Below are 26,050 nucleotides of genomic sequence, written 5' to 3'. Positions count from 1 at the left end.
GAATCTGCATTTCAACATTGTTCTAAAGGAGGAGTCTCCACAATGAATGAAGGAACATTACAGAGAGGCCAAATTTGACTATGTCTGAGCAAAACTCTCTAATGGTTCTTTCCAACACGAATGGGCTGCCTATTAAGTGGTGAAGACCCTCATCAGTGGAAACAGCCAATGGAAGGTAAAGCACCATGTTTCAGGGTTGTTGTGGAGAACTGGAATGTTGAAATTCCAGTTGGGCTCTACGTTCCTTTCTGATTCGAAGAACAGATAGGGTGGAAAAGGAACCTAAGTTCTAAAGGAGGGCCTTGCATTATATTAACTGTTGGAGTCTTCAATGAAGTGATTTCTGGCAAATCATTTCACACATACCTAACTTTCTCAGTAAAAATAATACCTCACCTGCCTTGCAAGGGATGTTGTGAGGATTAGATGCAAATAAAAGCACTTGGTGCACTGAATGTTCAATAAACAGTAGTTATTTTTATTACCCAAAGACTGACAAATTTTTACTTAACTCTGCCAAAAATATTATCTTGTGAACCACCTTAACTCATGATTACTTTCATGACTAAAATGGGATGTGAAGAAGTCATCTGAGAATCAAACTATGCATGTAGATTTAGGCAAATCTATAGTACATTATTATGAATATTAATGATAATGGAAAAATGAATATAAAGTTGTCATCATGATGACTTTCCAAAATAGTGAAATCTGCTGCCATAACAAACTAGTCACAATAAGTAAGAGAGACTGACATATGAAGTCTGGTATTGATTTATGTCTTATATGCCAAATATATACTTACATGCATTTTATGTCATGCATTTTTTCATTATTGGAATGAAAAGGAATTATTTTCTAATCATAGTTTTTATGACATTTCCCCTCTCCCTTTTTAAAATAGCAAGACTATCATGTTTTCTTCAAACTAGAACAATTTATCAGCTGTCAATTCTGCATGGGCAGAAAATAAGATAAGCTCCAAAATTCTGAAACATTTTGGCAAAAATGAGTCTGACAACTTTTTTTTGATTTGTTTTGTTTTAATTGAAAGAATTCATCATATGCTACAACTTGGTTAACTTTCACCAAAACACATGGTGGGAAATGTTTCAGTTGTCTCCCCCCGAGCTTTTCTTTCACCTACAGACAAAACATGACTCCACAAAGAATGGCTGTAGACTCCTTCTGCCAGTTCTTATCAATCACACCCACCTCAAAACTGGCTGCTGGGGCATGGACATCCTTTGGGAAAACAGAAACTTCTTGGCATGCACCACTTCCTCCTCAGTCTTCACCAATCTACCATAGTATAACCTAAGACGCTTCACTTCTTTCCCTGGCTCTGAGTGTAGAAATAGAGTTCCACCCCGCCTTCTTTTCTGCCTCTCCTCTCTCCTTCCCTTCATACTGGCCGATACCTAAGGACTGCCTCTTTCCTCATCCAGTTTCCAGAAAAAAAATATGTTAAAATTATCAACACATGAAATTACAAACGTATATTATATATTATTATTTTTTAACCTCTCAACATGGAGGATTTACTACTCATTTGATTCTTAATATTGGCCTTAACCCTGCAAAGATCTTTTACCTGAGCTTTGTTTTCACTTAAACTTCCTTATGAGGAGATTCAGCAAAATCTGGTTTATGGATTTGTAAAGATGTTTGGCGAGAGGGAAGTCTGGAGTGGGCCCTTTTAACGAGGCACTTAGGGAACTATATTAACTCCTTCAAGCCATGAGGATACTATTTAGTGGCCTCCAGCAATAACACTTATCAGCAGTACTATTGCACATAAAGCCCAATCAAGCTAGGAGTTCCAAACAGTACCCTAGTGGCCTAACTTTATAGAAGGTAGTGACTAATGCCCTGGAGACAACCTGGCTTTGTATTGGAAAAAAAAAAATTACCCCCATAAACAGAACTTCCTATAAATACAAATATTTCAGTCTGAGCACCATACCTTCTGGGAGTTCTTTGTTTCTGGAAAGAAATTAAGAGCGCATTTTCAACTGCATTTTAACCTCTTCACATTAAAAAGAGAAAAATCTATAAGAAATTTAAAATGTGGAAAGAAATCATTCTTTCCATCTCTCTTGGGCTGAGTGTCTCAGCAGTTAGAGGAGACACACAATTGAATTGTGAATTAAAGCACCTTTGGACAACGCAGCTCAGTAACCTTGACTTCTTATCTGTTTTCTTTAATTAGTTATATGAAAAGAGATGAAACCCCTAGGATACATGGACTGTGTCTGGTTTCAATTGTGTTCAGCTATAAAAAGTCAACACTTCCTATGAGCATTATCAGACAAAACAAAATCTGAGACAATGATTTTATTAACTTGGAAAAATACAAACCACAACTGAACATTTCTGCAAGTTTTGGCAAAAATTAATGGATATTGGTCTTTCCTCTGTGTGCCTTTTTAAAGCAAAATGTGGTTTTAAGGCCAATTTTAAGCCAGCATTAGTTTAGGTTAAATTTTACTGCCTTTTTGCCTTTCATTAAAGAGCTAAAGGAGAAGTAGAAATAATAATCTACCTGAATTATGTTATAAAAATCTTTCATGTGATTGTGATTGGCGTAGCTAAGCAATCCTATATAATAAAAGCCCAGGGACCATAATGATAGAACGACCACTCAACCAGTCACTATGAAGTGCACTGACCACCTCTCGGTCCCTTTCCCCAGCCAACAGGCTCCAATTGCCCATGGCAAACGGGGACCCGGGGTGGGTGGGGGGCGGTGCACCAGGCCAAGGCCCCTGCCCCACCAGTCACCCCACACACAGAGAACAACCGGCGGCAGAGATGGGGTCAGCAAGCGGACAGGAATGGCCAACCTCTCAGTCCCTCCCTTGGTCGTCAGGCTCCCATTGCTGGATGGTGAACAGGGAACTGGGGTGGGTGGCAGCAAGTGGATGCAGGGGACGGGGACGGGGACGGCTGCTGGCAGCCAGAGAAGATGGCCCTGATCACAGGATAGGCCTAGGGACCGTACCCGCACACAATTTGGTGCACCGGGCCTCTAGTATTTTTTGTAAAAATATATGCTATAGCATTCTTAGATTTCATTTATGAAAAAGAAGAAATTCTATGTTTATTACTATTGTTTATTCACTTAGGACTTGTTGCTTTTTCAGTGTCAGCACTGAATTTTGTTCAAGCTTTTATTTTTATTTTTATGGATATTACAGACTATTTGGAGTAAAATATAGACCTTTGGCAAGCTGTTATATATGCAATAATGTGTAAACTTACTTTTAATGTCCAACTCTGTATTTCAAGTGTGAATATAAATTTTTTAAAGGACAGTCCATAATACTTAATCAAAACTTGCCTTCTAATATGGATGTGGATATAATATGAGCTTTTACACCTATCTCTTCCCTGTGTACCACTTAGATCATTTGATCTGGTTAATTCCTTCTAATTTGCCCTAGGAATAGCTATTTTCCATCACGATTGTATGGTTCTTTGCCACTGGTATACAGCAGGCTCAGCTATGAAACTTTTAAATGTGGCATCTCTAAACCCACCCAGACATGCTGAGTCAGAACCAGCATGGGGGGAAACTAAGTCATCTCTATTTTTAAATGCTCCACAGCTGTTTTTGATATGCACTCTTGGTTGAAAGCAACTGTCAGAGCTATCAATTTATTGGTATGGGTTTAAGATCTCAAAAACTACCTCTTTTGTAGATCCTACAACTTATGAGATATAAAGAGAACAGGATTAAACTAAGCAGGAACAGAGAAAAGTTTAAGGAGACAGCTTTTCTTTAGTATTAGGAACCAGAAGTAAGAATAAGAAAGTAGTCTACCCTTTGGTTTATGTCATAGATTAGCCCAAATTGCAACCTGTTGGTTTTCATTTCTTATTCAATAACTACAGGCCCAGTGCACAAATTCATGCACCTTTTAGGGAACTGTGGGCCCCAAGGCTGCTGTAGGCACAGGGGTGGGTCTTGGCCCATCCTCCGTGGCCCCGCCTGGCCCCTCCCGCCACAGTCCCCAGTCCCTCTGCCAGCAGCCCTGCTCCCACTGCAACCACTCCCATGTGCTGACAGCCCCAGCCCCCACTCGCACCAGCTGACGGTGCAGAGTGATTGGGGCCGGTGCCAGCAGCGGGTACGAGCGGGGCTGGCACTGTCAGCGGTTGCAAGCTGCTGCCCCGATCACCCCTCAGGAGCAGGGGGAGGTGGAGAAGTCCTCAGGGGCGATCAGGGCCAGCAGCTGCTATTCAAACCCGTTGATGGTGCCAAGCGATCAGGGCTGGTGCCAGCAGCAGGTGCAAGCACTGGGCGGGACTGCGGCGGACAGGAGCAAAGATTTTCAGTAACCACCAGAGGCTCGCCCCGATGACAGTGACCGGTGCCCCGCCTTGGTCTGGCACCCCCGCTCACCTGCTTCACCATTTGGCGCTCACCTGGCATCCCCGCCCACCATGTTCCGCGCACACCCCCTGGTGGTCAGCACATGTCATAGCGACTGCTTGTTTGGTTGTTTGGTTGTTCCACCATTTGGTCTATTTGCATATTAGGGTTTATATATAGAGATTAGCTTCTAGGATTAAAATGCTAGTACTCATTTGTATAAACCATCACTTATCCTTGTCATAAGAATACATTAGTTTCTAGCATCCAAAAACTTTTTATGTATCCCCTTATTAATTTTTAGGCTAAGACAAGACTCTGGGTTATTATTTTTGTTCCCTTTCTCATACAAAGTAGAAAGTAACCAACCTGCTCACCCTTAAATAGCTCACAATCTCATGGGAGAGAAGCAAGTAAGCAGAAATTTACTCTGTATTGTGACATATACTTTAACTATACCAACAACAACTAGAATTTTGTTAAGGGCTTCTCATGTATCAACACTTACCTAAATGCTTTAGGTCTATTATTCCATTTCCTCTAAAACATTCTATATGGAAACAACATTTTTATCCATATTTTGCAGAAGGAAACAGGCCCAGAAATAATGTCGGACAGTCCACAGCATATGTGACAGAAAGGCTTCAAATTAGAACGGGACAGGGAGTAGAAGTTGTTTAATCAAAGCCAAGGCTTTGTTGCTAGGCATCAGATTCGTGGTCTGCCTGATAAATTATCCAATAGACAGTTTACTAATGTGGGAACCCATTTCCCCTTCTTTCATTTATTTTTCATCTTTATGATGGAACAGTTGTTTCTGCATCACTGCGCTTTCAGCCATTAGAAGGTTTCCTCCCTTCTCTCTCTCTCTCTCTCTCTCTCTCTCTCTCTCTCTCTCTCTCTCTCTCTCAAAGCCATTTTGATTCATTGTAGCCCAAGGTTTTGCCTCCCACAATAAGAGCATGTGTAGATAATTTTTCAGGAAGGTGCATAAATATAGAATTTTGGTTTCTCAAAACAAATGTAGTTGCTTACATTTCAGTTGCTTCTTCCTCTATTTTCAGTGAGAAAAAAGGCCAGCCATTTAGGAACGGATGTTAATCTCACTTAGAGGGAAGTACTAACCTGCATGCCAAGATGGGGATGGAGGCTTTAGGAAAGATACTAACGCTCATCCATTTCTGAGGCTCAAGGTCTCTGCACATTTCCCTGGGGGAGCTGGACAGTCTTATCCATGCAATGCTTTCAGCAGCATGGAAATATGTGACCCAAAACTTAACACCTCATCATTCCCAGCCTCCTGTTCACATTTAGTGCAATTGCTGAATCTCCTCTGACTACATGGAAGAGGGAATCGTCAAGTGGCTACAGAGAGGGTTTTGACATGTCTGAGCTGAGAGGAAATGCAAGGAGCATCCGGTCTTCTTTTCCTTCCCAGTGGCTGCAGCAACTGAGAGTGTACTAATGCTTTGACTTCAGTCCTATATAACTTTCTGTTTTGCTTATTCATTGGAGAAGGTAAGTTTCTCCCTTCTCACTGGGATGTGGCACCAACTGTCATAAGTATGTGTAAAATATTTAGCACATCCTAGCTTGCTTTAATATTTCCTGTTCCTATGGAACTTTTGTCAAGTATGACTTGTGCATCTTAAGAAAAGTTCATTTGACCCCCAAAGGGGTTGCGACCCACAGGTTGAGAACCACTGGTTTATGGGATTTTAAATTGGTGCAGCCACTATGGAAAACAGTGTGGAGATTCCTCAAAAAATTTAAAAATAAAACTACCCTACAACCTGGCAATTCTATTTCTGGATATTTATCCAAAGAAATCCAAAACACTAATTTGAAAAGATTTATGCACCCCCATGTCCGTAACATTCACATTTTAAATAGCAATTAGAAAACCTGTGAATCTAGGACTATAATCATTCACTGGCATGAGTTTGGATTTTGAGGCTGAAGACTGAACATAAGAGCTAGTGAGTGAAGCTAGTGGCTGCTCTATACCTGAATCTCAATGTCTGTATTTTCTTTAGGGCACTCCCAGTCACAGGTTGGTAAGTGTTCAAAACAATATCTTTGTGGAGAATAAAAATGTTGTCTCCAAAAGAAAGCCAACTGTTAATGTTGGAGTTGTGAGAGGAAAATAAAGAACCCTAAGTCATTCTAGACTTTGTGTGTTCATAACTGTCTCAGAAATAATTCCTTGGTAACATTTGAAATTCAGTGTAATTCTTGACCTACAGGTTAGTGTTCTGACCAGACTATGAGCTCCTTGAGGACAGAAGTTGTCTTGAATTTGTGAATCCTCATAGGATTCACATGCCAGTAAAATACTGGCATGTCCAGACACACTTTTAAAGCTATTCTCCAACTTAACTTAGTTTTTCATTAACTGAACATCCTTCGTCAGAACACATATATAATTACATATTGTTTTTGTGATTAATCACTATGCTTTAATTATGTTCAATTTATAACAATGAAAATACATCCTGCATATCAGATATTTACATTACAATTCATAGCAGTAGCAAAATTACAGTTATGAAGTACAACGAAAATAATTTTATGGTTGGGGGTCACCACAACATGAGGAACTGTATTAAAGGGTTGCGGCATTAGGAAGGTTGAGAACTGCCATAAACAGTGCACGGTGGACCCCTTTTCTCCACATCCTCACCAATGCTTGTTGTTTGTTGATTTATTGATGACAGCCATTCTGACAGGTATAAGGTGATATCTCTTTGTGATTTTAATTAGCATTTCTTTGATGGTTAGTGATGTGGAGCGTCTTTTCATATGTCTGTTGGGCATCTGTATGTCCTCTTTGGAGAAATATCTATTCAGGTCCTTGGCTCAGTTTTTAATCAGCTTGTAATTTTTTGGTATTAATTTGTATAAGTTCCTTATATATTCTGGATATTAACCCCGCTATTGAATGTATCACTGGAAAATATTCTTCTGAAATAAATCAGACAGAGAAAGACAAATACATATGATTTCACTTATGTATGAATCTAAAAAATAAAATAAATGAACAAACAAAATAGGAACAAACTCATGGATACAGAGAATAAATTGATAGTAGCCATATGAGTGAGGGGTTGAGGAGAGGAGTGGAAAAGGTGAAAAGATTAAGAAGTACAAGTTGCCAGTTATAAAAATAGTCATGGGGATATAAAGTACGGGATAGGTAACATAGTGATATTGTAATAACTGTGTATGGTGTCAGATGGGTATTAGACTTTGGAAGGTGTATAAATGTCTAATCACTGTGTTATACACCTGAAACTGATATAATAGATGTCAACTGCAATTGAAAGTTAAATTTTAAATAATGAGAATGTTAAAAGTAGAGCAGTCAAAGGTCTAATAATCTGTTTAAGTTTTATCTGTGAATGATTTGATTCCCAAATAATAATGAAAACACAGATAATAACAATATTGTTAAATAATTCTATGATAGTACCCTCATAATTCATTGGAAATATTTCATTATGTTAAAATATTCCATTAACTAGTATTTTATAAACATTTTCAAAAGCAAGCTATGATAGAGAAGTTTTCACTGATTAAACTTATTAACCATATTAATCCAAAAAACATCTAATCTACACAGATGTGAATATAAAGTTTTACTCTAATAAGAATTAGATGTAACCCTCAATGGAGGGGAGGAAACAGCAGGGATATATTGAGTAAGTAATTGAAAACAGTGTGTAAAAATGTGAAAAAACATTTTTTTACTTTTAAAAATGTTAATTATCATTTAGAGCATAGTTAAGTACTGGACTTGAAAAAACTTTCTCTCTGAAGTAACAACTGCATCTCTGTCTTCTTTCACAGGGTTTTGGAAATCCCTCCGGTGAATACTGGCTGGGAAATGAGTTTATTTTTGCCATGACCAGTCAAAGGCAGTACACACTCAGAATCCAGTTAATGGACTGGGAGGGAAACCAAGCCTATTCACAATATGACAGATTCCACATAGGAAATGAAAAGCAAAACTATAGGTAAGTCCTTCTTCCCTGTAGTATTTTATTTAACTGCCTTGGCCAGTTACTAGTTTTAGTGGAGAAGTGTGAAAAAAAAAAGAAATGATGAAAGGCATCCTTCAAATTGAAAATCAGGTTGTTTTTCTAGACCTCTGACAAAGAGATAAAAAAACAAAAACCCTATAAAGACTTCTTAAAAGTTCTCACAGACTGATTATCTTGATGTTGGCTCAAATTTTTGAAGATAGGGAATTAAGTCAAGCATAATATTATTATTATTGTTATTATTATAAAGGTTCAGTGGATTCATACACATAAACCTGATGACAGAGAACTGACTCAAATGCAATGGCTTGAAATAAATACTCCCTCTATCAAAAGATCTTCTACTTATACATAATTTATTTACTTTTCTTAAATTATTATTTTTTTCACATTATTTTGAAGTTGATAAAGAGGAGTAAAATTTTATATTTTTGCATGAATTGGCATAAAAATTGAGGTGAAGCATAATTTAGATTTGTTTGGTAAATAATGTGAGAAGCAAAAATAAATCCATATAATGGTATCGATATATACAGTTCTTCATTGCAGATGTGAAAGTAGACAATCTGTATACTTAATTGTTAGAATCTCTGATTTTTTTTCAATGAGCAGCTCATATGCTAGAAAAAGAAACACATTGAAAATGGTTAGGCAAGTAAATGGTAAATTCATTTCACAAACACTCACTATGTTACCTCTATGTTCTGGGAGCTCTGCTATGTACTAGCAATTTTGTGGTCAGTGATGAGGTCTATAGTCTCCCAGGCCTCACAGTCCAGCTTTGTGACTAACTAGATCACTAAACATATGGAAATACATTGTAGTTACTTTTATGCAATACCTGGTACATGGCACGTCATTAGCAATTGTGTGTACCTCAGTTTTGTAATCAGTAAATGAGAGTTGCAGTGATTTTAAACTCTGAGTATTGTGGCTGTGCTGCATCAGTTAGGGAAACACGATTATGTGCATTAAAGGGTTGGCACTTTGCTGCACGCAAAATGCGGTGAAAGCAACCAGCACCTTCTGCTTTTTTTCCAACTTGTGTGGCCCCCACCACCTAATTCAACTGTTTCTCCTGCTTATTTGTCTTTTTGAGACATAGCATGGACTTTGAATCTATAACATTTTCATGAACACATAACATTTTATTTTAATGGGTTATGTATGGGGTTGGATCCTTGGAGACATAATAATCATTTTCTTAACAAACAGTAATGATGTCACCACATCAACAGAGGATGAGAAATAGATCTAAAGAGTTCATAGTCTCATGGGGGGAGCGAAGGATGGTGTACATAATGGCAACTCAAGAAACCAAAGAGACATTTATAAAATGCAATGGAGTGTAAGAAGAAATGTTTCCAAGGAGGTCAATATTTTGAGATTTTCATAACAAGGAAAACCACTGTAAAACATCAGGGGTACTCTTATATAAATGTTTTGACCTGAAACTTGAAACTATATGAAACTTGGCTAATGTCAGACAGCCTGACAATGGGACTAGCAAATAATTAGTCCAGTCTTTTTCTAGGCTCCTGAAGAATTTTCTTTGGTTCCATTCCAAAATGTCTCTCAGTTCTTGTGTGTGTGTGTGTGTGTGTGTGTGTGTGTGTGTGTGTGTATGCATGCATCTTTGTGATTGCGAGGCTGGAGTGATATTAAAGGGACAAAGAGTCTTTGGGCAGGTTTAGGAGGACTGTGGGCATCTGACATAGGCTTTAGAGTGTATTGTAGGAATGTCATTCTTGCACCTGCATGAAGAAAGAACACTTACCTCCTCTTCGAGTGTCTCACTGCTCTCCGCCACTGCTCTCACTGAGCATTTCCTACTCCTTCATTACTGTGTGATTCAGATCTTGACCCATAGATCTATTATCAAACAGATGGAAAAACTCAAGAAGCATATGATTCCACTCATATGTGGGGAATAAAACCAAAAGCAACAAATGAACAAACAAGATAAACAAAATTTAATAGACACAACAACAATATGGTGGCTATCAGACAGAAAGGGGTGGAGGGTAGTAAAGGGTAAAGGGATCAAATATATAGTGATGGAAGGAGATTTGACTTTGGACAGTAAATATACAGTGCAATGTACTGATGATGTATTCTAGAATTGTATACTTGAAACCTATATTATTTTATTAACTAATGTCACCCCAATAAATTTAATAAAAAGTTTTTAAAAAGTAAGTCTTCCCACTAGAGTAAGGCATACACTCTGGGATCCCCATTCTTATTTCTCCGGAGTATTATGAACCTTGAGAATCAGCACTATAAGTCCAGAAGGAACTTAATAACTTAATTCCAAACCTCTGGTTTTAATGAAAAGAAAGCTGAGGTTCAGAAATATGCAATATTTTTCCCAAGGAGGGAGAAGGACTCAACTATGGGAGGTGTGACTCCTACCTAGTTCAATGTGGTTTCCACTTTATTATGCTGCTGCAATAAAGCTGATGGCTCTGGCCCTCTTTCCTGCCAAGACTCAGCAGAAAATAGGTCTGTAATCATCGCCTTCTCGTGTAATTAAGTACTAAGATTCATGTTGGCATCAAACAGGAAATTAGAACTCATTAAAACATAAAGCCTGCTCTGATGAAAGCTTAGTTAAAATAAGCTTAGTAAAAATAAGCACACTAAGAAAACCAAACAGAATCTTGGAAAGGGAAGCGACATCCATGTGACTTCCCTCTCCACCTGTATCATCACTCACTCCTGCCCAGGACGGCTCCCCAGGCCCAGCGAAGCATGTGTGGCCTGAGGTTAGAACTCCAGATGTCCAGCTTTGCCTTTTGGTGCTTCTTCTCTGCTCATTGTTTTTCTCTCCAAATTAGGATGCCTTGTTTAGATAAATTATTAAAGTGTGAATTCTGATGTTTTTATAGTATTTTAAAACTTATGAAATGATCATTAGCACTTTTTCATTTAATATTGACAATGGCTTTTTGACACATTATTAGACACATTTTAAAGATGAAGAAACTGAGATGTTAGGTCATTGACCTGCTCAAATTCAACTGAAATCAAAACTCTGGGACGTATGCTCAGTTTTTGTTCTATATTTTCACATTTTCTGTATTTTTCCTCTTTCAAATTAAATTCAGAAGTTCTTTGAGAGTTTTATTTTTTTAATATCCTATCTTAACAGAAATTATATTTAAAAAATTCACCTTATAGCTGTAGCCATATCTATAAATCTAATTTGAAAAAAATTCTCATGCTCTAGACCAGTGATTTTCAACCTTCTTAATGCCGCGACCCTTTAATACAGTTCCTCATGTTGTGGTGACCCCCAATTTCATTGTTACAAATTGAACATAATTAAAGCATAGTGATTACTCACAAAAACAATATGTAATTATATATGTGTTTTCCAATGGTCTTAGGCGACCCCTGTGAAAGGGTCGTTCGACCCCCAAAGGGGTCGCGACCCACAGGTTGAGAACCGCTGCTCCAGACACATATTGATTAAAAATAAATGTTATGAATGGATAGATAAGCTTACAAATGTACATGTAATGCACATATTTTCTTTTTATCCTCTAAGGACATTTTAAATCATTTTCTCTAGTAGAAAATAAAATCTATAGAACCCAGAAGAATATAAATAAGAAAAAACAATAATGTAAGAGTGTCATGATGAACACATCATGTGAAATAACATGTAATCAGTGTGAAATTATTAAATACTTCCTCTAGAGAGGTAGTATTATCCAGATCCTCATCATCTGACACCCAGACTATTGTAGAGTTTGCCTGCCTCCAGTCTTGATGCTCTCAAATATATCTTCCACACTATTGTGGGTGTTTTTAAAAAAATATATATTTTATTGATTTTTTACAGAGAAGAAGGGAGAGGGAGAGAGAGTTAGAAATATCAATGAGAGAGAAACATCGATCAGCTGCCTCCTGCACACCCCCCACTGGGGATGTGCCTGCAGCCAAGATATATGCCCTTGACCGAAATCAAACCTGGGACCATTCAGTCTGCAGGCCGACGCTCTATCCACTGAGCCAAACCGGCTAGGGCTGTGGGGTGTTTTTTCTAAAAGACAGTCTGACTTGGTCTCTGTTCTCCTTCATATATTTCAACAATGTAAAATATGTACATGTTAAAGTCTGCCATTTAAAACTCTTCATGACCTGGCCACTACCTACTTATTCAGCTGTTGCTATCAAACTCTAACCCTAACCTCACCAAACCAGACACTCACTCATTATGATTGTGTTTCAGTAATTACTTGCAATTTCCTTAAACCATCCATGCCTTTGTTTATGCTATATCCTTACCCTATATACATAAACCCAGCATTGGACACATCTTCTAAATCTTTAAGATCCTCCCTTATTCCAGGAAGTCTTCCCTGATAACTACTAGAGAAGATACTGTGATGCACTAACCCATCGCCTTCCTTCAGATGCACTCCCACTTCCTGGGTTGCTGGCTAACAGCTCATAGTCAAAGTCCCCTACCTGGGCATTGCCCGTGGCTGGAGAAAGTCACATCACCAAAGTCGCTGCTCCAACCTGCAGAGAAATTACACTCAATGATGGGTCAATATAAAGATCCCCTTGCCCAATTGGGGTCCAGAATTTCACGTGAGATTAGCTGATGTTTTCACTGTGACTGTATGTAATGTGAGTCCACCTTCTCCCTCTGCTCAGTCCTGCTCTCTTCCCTTTGCCACATGGATTGATCCTGAGAGCACTCTATATATGTCTTCCTACTCTGATTTGCCAGAGAAATGCATCACCCTTGCTGTCAGGCTAATTTGGATGCTCTGTGTTCTCCTATATTCATAAATCTCTGTGGCTAACTACTTAGTGTCCATATTCTATTATAAACTCATTAACAAGTGTTTTGTTTTTATTTTTAAACAACTGTGTGTTTGTGTGTGTGTCCTTTTCCATTATGTCTAAGCCTAGAGGTTAGGAACCATTTTAATCAAAATTCAAGATATATACCTAAATTAGCCAAATTACGGCCTAATAGTTAATAGCTAAATATTTGGTGAATACATGCTATGTACCAGACACCCTGTTTTCACATGAGAAAAATAAGACATTGTACTTTGCACAAGGTCACAGGTATAATATGAGTAGAAGTCAAGATTTGCGCTTTGATCTCTTCTCATCATATATTTATCCCTCAACAAAGGAAAATCCATTCATTAATTTTGAGAATTAAATACACTCAAAGCACATATTCTAGGAGATAGAATGTTTCTTCTAATCCCATTTCTGTCTTTAATAATATGAATGTTCATGGACAAATAGCATTTCTCTCGATCTCCATTTTCTGTCCTATAAATGAAAGTATTTGTAAAGCTTCTTGCAGCTCAGAAATAATTTTGTAGACTATAATTACCTTTATGTACACAATTTTTTTTTATTTTGTGGCCCTTCAATTCTGATGATTAAATTTTGATCTCTATAATAAATACTTCAGTAAGAGTGTCCATCAGTTTAGCGCTTACAGTGACCTTTTACTTCTCTTGAAAACTTTGCTGGTCCCAATACTTAGAGTTACAAACAAATACATCCAGCCCTGGACAGGTAGCTCAGTTGGTTGAAGCATAGTCCTGTACACCAAAAAGTTTTGGGTTCGATCCCTGGTCAGGCCATACGGAAGGCAATAGGTAATGTTTCTCTTTCTCTCTCTCTCTCTCTCTCTCTCTCTCTCTCTCTCTCTCTCTCTCTCTCATCCTTTCTTTCTAAAAATCAATATACTCACATGAGAATTAAAATTAAAAAGTACATCCAGAAAAATAAGTGCTTATAAAAAAAATAACAGACAATTTGTCAGGTTGGAAAGATGCTATAATCTAGTGGAAAAGAATCTGGAATAGGAATCAGAAGCTATGGAAACTGCTGAATAGTGAGGTCTGGCTTCCCTGTCCATAAAACCAACTTCCTGTATCGGTGTTGAGTGTTGAGTCTGGGAAACAGGGACATGCTGATTGTTATGGAAATAAGGGATTTGTTCTACAAATTTAAATTTACATAAATGTGAGACAAGCTGGAAAAGTGGAGGTCTGGAAGGTGAAGGTAGAAAATCAGAGAAAGGGTTCCTAACACGTATGGTTAAGACCTGGCATGAGGGTGAACAACCAAGAGCTTGCAGGGAAATCACAGAAATACAGCACGTCCAGCCACCAAAGTGGGACACAGAGCGGGAGATCTGAGCAAAGCTGCTCCCTCAATGTAGCTGCGTTACCTGGGGCTGTGCAATGAGGGTCTGGTGGTGGGTCTGGAGCCCTTTACAGCCTGAGGAAGGCAAGCTGGAGGGAGAGTAGCAGGGAGGGCACCTCAGCCGCTGAACATCACCATGTCTGATGCGGGTCTGAGGGCCAGCTGTTACTTCACTTCTACTATCAAAATCTCACAAGTGCTAGGGCACAGGGCTCTCCCTCCTGGGAGCACACCTGCACCTTTCCCTTCTCCCTTGTCTTCCCCCACAGGCATGCATCTCCTAAACTAGTGATGGCGAACCTTTTGAGCTCGGCGTGTCAGCATTTTGAAAAACCCTAACTTAATTCTGGTGCCGTGTCACATATAGAAATTTTTTGATATTTGCAACCATAGTAAAACAAAGATTTATATATATTTTTTAATGTTTTTTTTGTCTTTACTAATTTATATTTTTTTTATTGCTTAAAGTATTACAAAGAGTATTACATATGTCTCCTTTTTTTTTCCCGCCCTTGACAATCCCCTGGCCTCCCCTACTCCCCAGTGTCTTATGTCCATTGGTTATGCTTATAAAGATTTATATTTTTGATATTTATTTTCTATATTTAAATGCCATTTAACAAAGAACAATCAACCAAAAAAATGAGTTCGCGTGTCACCTCTGACACGTGTGTCATAGGTTCGCCATCACTGTCCTAAACTCTAAGGGTCCCTGGGACACTTGAACCAGTGGCAGCTTATCCCAGGCTAGCCCCCTGTACCTATCTCCAAAGCCCACTTTTCAAGAGATACAAATTCTAGACTTGGGTCTGTAGATACTTTTCTGAATGACCTTGGATAAGTTACTTCACTTTTCCAAGTCTCAAGTCTGCAGAAGTAAAATGAGGAGGTAAGGAAGCAGTCTTTTCAATTCCAGAATCCTTTAAAAATAAAAAAAGAGAGAGAGAGAGAGAGAGAGAGAGAGAAATTAAAGTACTCCCATGCCATGTATGTATTTCAAGGACAAAACAAATTAGTGTGGATTGAAAAGAATTCTCTAGAGCTTTTCATGTAAATTTAAACCATGCATTTTTATAGGTATTGTAAAACTTATTTCACTCTTTTTAGTGAAATGGTTTTCATTTCTCTGATTCTCTGGGTTACATGGTCCTGGCTAGAACCAGTAGCAGATGTGTTGAAAGTCTAAGAGGAAAGTTATTTCTTACAGCATTCTTGGACGATCAAAGTATATATATATGGAATCAAAGTATATATATATGGAATCTCCTGGCAGTTTCTACACTCTTGAATTTTTAGCCCGGATATAAAACTCAAAGCTTTAAGTAGTTTTATTTGTATTTTCAAAGTATTTCTCCAAATTGGGAGGTGTATTATTTTTATTTAGACTACAATTTTTGTTGGGGGTTACTTCCTATAACCAAGAAGGAATTGTTTTATTCAACAAAATGACATTTTATAGCCCTTGACTGAGATGATATATTCAAGAGAAAAAAGGCATGGTGTTACAACGTTACTTTGTGCTTTCTCTAGGTCTTCGGAGGGTCAAAAAAATATCTTGACTGTAATGCAGATTAATGGCAGTCTCTAGAGTCCTGTATTTTTCCAAGCTGACAAAAAAAAAAAAAAAAAATGCCCCAGTGCTGTTAGGTCTAAGGATTCCTAGAGGATTCCTGCTCCAACATGTGTAATGCCAGGTAGGACTCAGACGAGTGCTGTCTTAGAAACTTTAGGCTGGCACAGGTTGCTAGAACCAGCTAGCACTGCCTCCAGGAAATAGTCCAGGGAGATGTCATGTGATCCCCTGCCCTGGGTCTTCCCAGTGCTTTTCACCACTGAAAAGATGAAGGCTGTATCTTCAATGAACGAAATATTTGTCATTTTTTATTCTGTGCTACCCTGAAATAAAATGTCCACAAAGATTTCAGTATAGTCATGCATGTGAGTGTTCATGCATGTGTATACACATGTGTGATGGGATAAGGGTGGGGTGGATAGTACACAGGCAGACATGTAATTGCAATATCATGGACATAGTCGTGAACATATTACTAAGGAATAGGAGGATCTAAACAATTTGGAGAAGTTTGGAGGGCCTCTAAGGTGTGACCTAAATTGCCATAGAAAAATGACAAATTGGGATTAGCTAGAGAACTGGTTCAGCGTTGGAAGTAGAATTGGGATTAGCATATGTGTAGGCTTATATGTGAGACCTAGAATGTCTTTTTTTAAACATTTTTTTCACATATTTTATTGATTTTTTACAGAGAGGAAGGGAGAGAGATAGAGAGTTAGAAACATCGATGAGAGAGAAACGTCGATCAGCTGCCTTCTGCACACTCCCCACTGGGGATGTGCCCACAACCAAGGTACATGCCCTTGACCGAAATCTTACCTGGGACCCTTGAGTCCGCAGGCCGACAGTCTATCCACTGAGACAAACAGGTTAGGGCAAGACCTAGAATGTCTTATTGGGAAAGTTATTTTTTGCAGCACTCCTAGACTGATTAAGTTAGATAAAATATATCTATAGGGAATCTGAAGCAATACTTTAAGCATAGAGTGTAAGGGGATAAAGAAAAGCATGATGCTAAGAGCAAAGGACAGCCAGACCACTAGTGTATCTTTGGTCTGGCACCTAGGGAGAGCCTCTGAAGAGAGCCATCTAAAAGCTCTGGTATCACATTCCAATCAAGGGGTTTTTTTTGCTCAATATTTTGATTACTGTGTTCATTAAATACAAGCAACAACAATATTCAAGACATTATGTGTGAAACAAAACCCCACAGAATTTAATCTCCATCCTTCAACAGTTTAACTTCTTTGTCTGACTTCATTTTCCTTACCCTTTAAGTCTAAACTCAGTTTGTAGAGCTCTGTTTTGGGGTTGGATAAGGAGCTCCTTCCAGGTGCTCTCCCTGGCTCTGTGCGTATCTTTATCAGAGTCCTTACTTGTCCCTCTGAGTTGTAATAAGCTAGTCCCTGCTATTAGAATGCCACATCCAGAGGCCAGGGGTCTCTGCAATGTTTCACACATGCCTGGAGAGGAAGCACTTTCTAATAAATATGTGAAAGACACATCAACAAAGGCATGTTTATGTACTCAACAAACACAGCTGATTTGGATCTAAATGACAAAAATTCAGAGACCCACAAGTGAAAATTTCTGTCCCCAGAAGTATGAAATGGCAGCATATTATAATTTCCATGTAAGGTTTTTAATAAAGTGCTGTGTCCTTTAGTTTCTTGTATTGTTGCATGGATGGGACTCATTTCCCTGATGTATTCAATTGCTGGCTCTTTTTCTTTACTCTGAAAAGATATGCAAGAATTTCAATATTGTATGAAGCCAAGCAAATGAAGTAAAATGTTAACAAGATAGACATACAACATACCTTATTCCATAGGCCCGCTGATCCTGAAAAGGATGCCATGTTATTGTCACTGATAAGTAATTTGTGGGTTACAGGAACTAGGTTCTCTGCCTGCAATTTTGATAGCTGCCACTAGGTGACAATGAACTTTGATTTTATAGAACTCCCCCTGGGTGAATAATTGAGAGCTCATCAGAAAGTACAAAATTTAGTTCATTATATATGTTTTAAATTTTATTTTTCAATTATAATTTACATTCAACATTATTTAATATTAGTTTCAGGTATACAGCTTAGTGGTTAGACAATCATATATACTTTACAAAGTGTTCTTCCGTTCGATATATTAGGTACCCTCCTAGCACCATGCATAGTCATCAGAATATTATTGACTATATTCCCTATGCTTTACTTTACATCCTCATGACTATTTTGTAACTACCAATTAGTACTTCTTAATCCCTTCACCTTTGTCCCCCAAACACCTTTGCCCTCTGCCATCCATTAGTCTGTTCTCTGCATCTATAAGTCTCTTTCTATTTTGTTAGTTCATTTATTTTGTCATTTAGATTCTGCATATAAGTGAAATCATATGTTATTTGTCTTTCTCTGTCTGGCTTATTTCACTTATCCTAATACCCTCTAGGTCCATCCATGCTGTCACAAATAGTAAGAATTCATTCTTTTTTAGCGTCGAATAATATTCCATTGTATATATGTACCACAACTTTTTTTATCCACTTGTCTATTTATGGGTACTTGGGGGTTGCTTCCATAACTTGGCTATTGTGAATAATGTTACAATGAACATAGGGGTGCATATACTAGTATTTTTTCAAATTAAGTGTTTTGTTATATTTTTGAGTAAAATTTTTTAAATTATGAAAATAACAACATAAAATATAGATTACCCTATAAATAATAGTCCTTTTTTTCTCTAGATGATGTATTTCTTTTACAAGACCCTTACACACATGAACCGTAAACATCATAAAACCAAATTAAATAATTTTGTCAAGTATCAAGTAGCAGCATTAAATCCATCAACTGCAAACCTTGTGTTGACATAGTAGCATCATAACATTCAACTTTCACTACTATTAATTGAACATTTACTCCACACTTAGGTATGTCTCTTTTGGCATTAATGTTACTGAATGCCAATATTTATGCTGGTCTGCTCATTCTCTATTAAAAGAATTAAAAGTGCTATTTTATTACCTGCCTGAGTTAGAAGCTCAAATAAACAGCAGGATAAAGAGTAATTTTAGCCTTATTCATTTTTAGCCACAAAAAACAACCTTTCCTCCCCTCATGTGTCTTAATGAACAATTCTAGAGAAAATTGTCTAGATCTGAAGATCAGCGGTCATTATGTAAACAATCAGAGGTCCCATCACTGTTACAAAATAATTATCTTAATGGCCTATGCTTTAAAATAAAAAATGTGGTTAAAGATCAAATAAATAGTTGTACCTGTTTATAATTTGATTTTATAAGTACGAATAGTGTCCTTAGCAGAAGAATTCCATCTGAATATTGTGTGCTTCTTTAACCATCCCCTCACCTAAAAGATATGCTGGTAACTAGAGACATCAAGTGACTGTTTCCTCGGCTTGTTAATAAACAATAATTATTAAATATGTAGTTGTCCTATATCCAACATTGTTTTATTTCTCTTTTAACTGGATATTTTGCTTTAATCTATGTGAATTTACTAAAATTACTTTTAAAAAAATTATTATAATTCTTTTCCAATCATACTCTAAATTCATTCATTAGCCAGCCAGCCAACCAGCCAATAACCAAGCATTTACAGGTTGCTACTATGCTCCTGGTGCTATTCAGTTGTTTCCAAACTTGAGTGTTCATATAGTCAACTAGGTGTTTCATTGAAGTGTTTATTTCTGACTCCCATATGTAGATATTCTAATCTTGGGCTAGAACCCAGATACCTCAGTCCTACCAAGTACACCCAGGTGATGCTAATATAGAAATGACACTTTAATGCCACTAAAAGGAGACACCATGTTTGTTGGTCTTGTTGGGCTAATAGTTAAGGAGAAGGAAGAAAACATGGGATAGGTGGCTTACAACAAAATATCTAGCTGCAATATGTTTTATAGCGTGTCTGGTTGGTTGGTTTTATTTTGTCCCTTCCTTGTTTATCAAGGAATCACAAACCTTTAAAAAAAAATTAATGGAGCTATGGATCTTCTCTCCAGAGTACTTGAACAAGCACAAAATTTTGCTTACACATATGTGCGATTAAGCTCCATACTCACAGTCCCTGGGTAAGAGCCCTTGTAATCAGGCTATAGTTGGGCACTCAAGAAAAGTTCTCAATTGACTAGGGTTGAGGTTGAATGGGGTATATTGGAAGAGATTGAAAAAGCTGGGAAAGGCTTCCTAGAGGAATTCCTTGGAGATTTGTGAAATATGAGTAAGTGTTAGTGAGGAGCGTTTGTTCATATGGAGGATGGTGGCAAAGCAGGAAGGTCTTCACATTCCAGCCAGAAGGAATAATTGACCAAAGACCCTGAAGTGAGAGAGAGACTGCCTTAGAGAATAGCATGCATCTTGTTATGCAGGGGTTCACTGTGCCGCAGGAAGCGGAGGGCTTTTTCCATGATAAGGAGTTTAGACTGTCGTACACTACTGGTGGAGAGAAATAAGCACACTGAGGACTTTGGTCAACAGAAAAATCTGCTTATGCATGCTGGAGCTTTATTTATGGAACTTATAGCAACGCATTGTCCAAGTATAACAAAAGAAAGTATTTCCTCTCTGCAAAAAAAAACCTCAGGCAATGTCTCTCAATGGTTTTCAACATTCTACTCACCGTTTCCTCTCTGTCTTCCCCTCAGGGATGCTGCAAAGAAAGTTTCTTGCTGCTCTTTAAACAGAAATAAAAAGGAGAACAAACCTTCCTCCCTTGAACTTGTTTATACTAAAAAAATCACCAATTTCAATCACAACTTTTACAAGGTCTTGACTTAGTTTTTGGTAAAAGAGCAAACCTATAAACTCTCTGAGATGGCCATTGGCCTGGTCTTTTAGGCACCAGAGGAGGGTCCGGTCCGTGAGCCGCTCACTTGGAACTGATTGTCAGCCACACGTGTCGCCAAGGGAATTGAAATGCATTAGAGGACTGTTTGTATTTTTTTTTACAGGGGTCTTAGTGCCACATAATTCATTTTGGCACTAACTTTTTATTCTTAGAAAAGGAGAGGAATACTGAAAGAACTTTATTTTACTTAGAACTAAAAACAGAGAATCACTACATTGTATTTCTGAACTTTGGGAAATATGGTTTCATTGTCATAGATTTCATGAAAATAGGTTAGTTTTTTTATGTGTTTATTTTTTAATTTACGGAATAGAGTGTACTCTCTCATCACTATGCAAATGGGAACTCAGAGATAACAATATGCGAGTTCTGTATTTTCTTTGGAGGAAGAATTTATCATGAGTTTTGAACATACGCAATCTTCATGTCATTGGGAAACACTGAGAACTTTGTTTTACTGGGGTTTTGAAATAGGAGTCATTGTTTCCAGTGTCAAGAGTTTAAGAAGAACTGGGTGGTTGATAAACTAATTTTTATCAAATTCTACATTGTATTAATATTTTTAAGTCAAAAGAGAGATCTTCAGAACTTAAATAGATGAAAAATTAGTGTAGAATGTATGCATGTATAATGAAAGCTAATGTATAAAATAATAATGGAATCAGAGAAAAAAAGAAACTGGATTTTCTGAAATTTCTTTTCCCCCCTCTGTAATTCTGGAAATGTATCTTTCTTAATAGAAGCATAGATTTCCATGGCTCTCACTATCTCCAGCATTTTTTTTTCACACTAGCACATCTTCCACCGAACATGTTCAAAGATATATAACATATCTAACTCAGGGCATCTGAGGCTTAAAAGCAAATAAGATAATGCACCCCTTCTTAGCATAATGATTAGGTTAATATACACAAATTCTGGTCATTCCCCAATGATCCAGTTTCATCTGAGAACAACTGACACCAGTTAAGGAAGATGGAATGTGATAAAGAAAGATTTTAATAAATAAAGGTACAGGTCTACATGGGGAATCTGCTCAGAGATTTTTCTCGGCATCAAATAGGGGTAAAAAAGGGGGGGGACACACGATGGGTTCAGTCAGTAATGCACCCTATTGAATGGCAAGAAAAGCTTGCATTCTCAAAAGATTGGAATTTTAACTTATTAAAGAATAAACGTTTGAATTAAAGGATCAATATTCAGGCATTTGGGTTCAAAATAAAGTAGACCTTAATCTAAATAGTCAGCAAAGTAGTTCTTTAGTTTCTTGTTCTTTATACTTGTCATTTACTTGCTCTATCTAAGACAAAAAACTTTCAAAGGAAATGGGGCCTTTTGAATTTGAGAAAATTGGTCCTTTTCATATTTAACTTGTCCAGTTTATTGCCTACATGCATGTCTTAGTTACCTGTGTCTCTCATTATTTTTATCACTCTCAGTATGCTTGCATATGTTTACCAATGTCGTATATATTGATACTGGTTTGATATATATTGTCACTCATCTAACTCATGTTTACTGAGATGTGGTGTATTTTATGGTTATTGGTTAGGGAACTAGTTTCTTTACGTTTTCATTAATATTCATCAAGTATTTACATGTGACAGTCTTTTTAAGGACTTCATATGTATCACCTAATTTAATCTTCCCAATAATGACAGAAAGACATTACTCTTATTAGAGCCATTTTACAGATGAGGAAACTGAGGATCCAGAAGGATCAGAGCTAGGTTTCAAACCCAGAAATTTCAGCTCCAAACTCTGTTCTGTTATACTACCTCTCCAGGCACAAGTGAGCTCCTCAGGGACTGGTGTTTCTCTCAAAACACATTCTTCAGAAGCTAGTTTTTATTTGTTTGTTTGTTTGTTTGTTTATTAGGGAGTGGGGAGAGGAAGGAAACAAAGAAGAATTTGGGGTAATGACTTTTTGAAGTTATTTCCTTCATTCATTCTTACTTTGTACCAAACCACCTAAATCTACTGATCTTTACATATTTTTTAAAGTTTTCATAAATTTCATATCCTCAATTCTTGATTAGTCAAATTGTGCATTAATAGGATCTTCCTACTTATACCCTGTTTTTAAGCTTCTTTTGAACTTTTTCTTCCACTTACAGATTTGGGTCTATGAGTATAGATCATTGTTATCTAATTATCTATCATAGGCATTTATTCATTCATTTTTTCATAGGTACACTGACAACAGAGTAACAGGCTATATATCTACAACATGTGAAAAACAGTGTTGCACATAATGACACAGACTTAATAGAGCCTCTTCCAACAGAGATCATAGTCCTAAGATTCAACATTGGACAGTAAAGCCTCTCTCCTCTAACAAAGAAAATAAAACTTTTGAAACATTTTTTTTAATGAATGCCCAAGTTCCAGGTGGAATAATGCGATAGAATGGACACATTTATAGATGTAGGTCCCTTTGTAGAACTGGAAGGTCTCATTTCTCATATGAACTCTCTAGGATTTACTTTAATGGGTTGTTCCATGAGCTATTTCCTCACATGTCTGTTGGCAGCCACAAACGAATTCCATCCTCATTATGGCAGTACCCCAATATGGTTTGAGCAGAGCATTAAGTCATTAATATTTAAAATCAGAAAAAATTGTTCATGGGACTAGAAATGTACAACACAATTAGAGTTAAAATGTTACTATGTATAAACCATCTTTTGAGATGAAGAAAACTTAAATTCTAAACAATTTGAACTCTTAGTTCATAACTGACTCAGTAAATATTTATTGAATGCCTGTTATGTATATAGTATATGTAGTTCACAGATATAGCTAAGACATGAATACATGCCTTTTTTCCTACAATACTAATTATTTGTATACCACTCAACAACATCTTCATAATGCCAAACAAATGCTAATATTTTCTCTAAATATAGATGGGCAAGAGAGGTATTTTCTTTATTTTTACCAAAAGATGCCACCTATATCATTTAAATTAGTTCAGAAAGACATGCTGTAACACCCATCATCGCTAATGGTGCCCAGCTTTGTCAGTAGGGCAGCGCAGGGCAGGGGTGGGTAGGTAAAGAAGAGACTGCCCTGGAGCAGCAACCAAAAGACAGCAGTCTTGGGAAACTCCATCAGATTGAGTCATTACCACCAGGCTCTGAAAGAGAACCATGGGGGTCATTTTGCATTTTCTTCAAGTGATTGTTAGAAAGACAAACGAGTTCCATATGGTGGCAGGGAGAGAGCTCAGAGCCAAAATAAAATCTGCTCAGCTTGTCAGTATGTAAGACCTTAGAGTTCACATATCTGAGAGTCTGTCTACTGTTTAAAAGAGCTGAGGCCAAACTTCAATTTGTCATACATACAACTCCCACTGCCTTGGATAATGAAAGCGACTTTTGCCCCCCACCCCCAATACAGCGAAGAAATAAAAATGTGAGAAGTATGGTGGTCTCTTAAAAACAGACAAAATTAGTGAGAATCTGGATGCAGGGGATTGGACTGCCTATCTTAAAGAAAAGAAAGTTACAGAACTATAGAATTACTTGAATGGTGTAGTTTAAAGTCTGTTCTTCCATAATAGAACTCACTATTGTCCTAAATTTACTAAGAAATAGGATTTAATCTTTTACTTATTGAAATTACATTTTAATTTTTATTTTTGTAATGTTTTCACCCCTTCACCCATTTCTCCCACCTCTGACCCCTTCCACCTCTGGCAACCCAAATCTGTTCTCTGTGTCTATGAACTTGATTTTGTATTACTTCATTTTAAGAGTCCACATATAAGAAAGATCATAGAATATTTGTCTTTTCCTGACTTATTTCACTAGCATAATACCTTCAAGGCTCATCCCCATGTTGTTGCAAATGGCAAGATTCCACTCTTTTGGGGACTAAATAATATTTAATTGTGTATTTGTACCACATCTTCTTTATCTGTTCATTCATTGGTGGATACTTAGGTTGTTTCCATATGTTGACTTTTAAATAGTGCTGCAGTGAACATGGAGATGTGGCTAAAAGGAAGCCTTATGCACTGTTGGTGGGATAATAATTCTTTACTGTTATTGATCAAATCTTACTCAAATTTTTTCCCTCAATTGGGAAAAAATGGGTGTAAAAGGATAAACCATGATTTTACTTCGTGGCTGCCTTTTTGGTCACATCTAATCATACTCTTTGGAGTTTTGTTGTTATAGTTGTTACTTTGTTTTTATTTTCTGGCATCTTCCATACTTCTGTCCCTAAGTCAAATACTTTGTTCTGGAATCACATTTGTTTTTATGTCCTACCATATCATCCTTTATGGGTGCCACGTCTATGCTGGCTAAAGGCAAAAAATAAATGTCCAGGATTCCCATGGTGTTATTCTGGAGGAAGTATTCTTTGTAATGACTCACTACTTCAAATTCCCTTTCACTAAAGTCAGATGCAAAGCTAACTTTGGCCTTTCTATATATTGACTTTTCTTTTGTAAAGTGAAGGTCCATTTAGAACACTTATTAGCAAAATAGAGAAAGCTATGGCTAATTAAATATACATTAAGGACTTCAGAAATGAGCCAGAACCACTATTAAAAAGAACCACCTAAATATTCTGTTCCAGCCTCAATTTAAATGTTTCTTATCTAATTAAAAATACGTGGCATTACTGGAAAGCTGGCCCCTAGTTTGCCTGTATCAAATAACCTGATATGGTTGTTGGCTTTGGGTCAATAATTGCTATTCTATGCTAGCTAAATAGCTGCTCCAGAAGCCTGAGCCCCCTAAATGTCTGAGGACCTATCCTTGATGCATAGTTGCTCCCAGAATTTCTGTGGGATTCCACAGAAGAATAGTTGTCCTCATTTGAAAACTTTTTAAAATGATGTCAAGAAAAACTATTTTTATGATACTCCATCTCTACTTCCCAGTGCAAGAGAATAACTATTCAGAGCAGGCTTGTTCCTTAGAGGAGCATAAGCAGCTCCTCTGGGACTTGTTGAGGATATAGACATCAGGAGGATG

General features: G+C 37.3%; 1 protein-coding gene across 3 annotated transcripts in view; it reads left to right on the top strand.

The window, feature by feature from the left end:
• ANGPT1 (angiopoietin 1) overlaps window positions 1-26,050 on the top strand; it is a 243,328-nt gene that overhangs the window by 194,763 nt on the left and 22,515 nt on the right. For all 3 annotated transcript variants that reach the window (XM_036338066.1, XM_036338064.1, XM_036338065.1), the window contains exon 7: window positions 8,228-8,394. In XM_036338066.1, coding sequence (XP_036193959.1) covers window positions 8,228-8,394 — 167 coding nt within the window. The remainder of the gene's footprint in view (window positions 1-8,227; window positions 8,395-26,050) is intronic.

Source organism: Myotis myotis, unplaced genomic scaffold (genome assembly GCF_014108235.1).
Source record: "Myotis myotis isolate mMyoMyo1 unplaced genomic scaffold, mMyoMyo1.p scaffold_m19_p_16, whole genome shotgun sequence".
Classification (NCBI taxonomy): domain Eukaryota; kingdom Metazoa; phylum Chordata; class Mammalia; order Chiroptera; family Vespertilionidae; genus Myotis; species Myotis myotis.
Note: the sequence above shows the minus strand (reverse complement) of the source record. Positions and strands in the feature narration are given on the sequence as shown.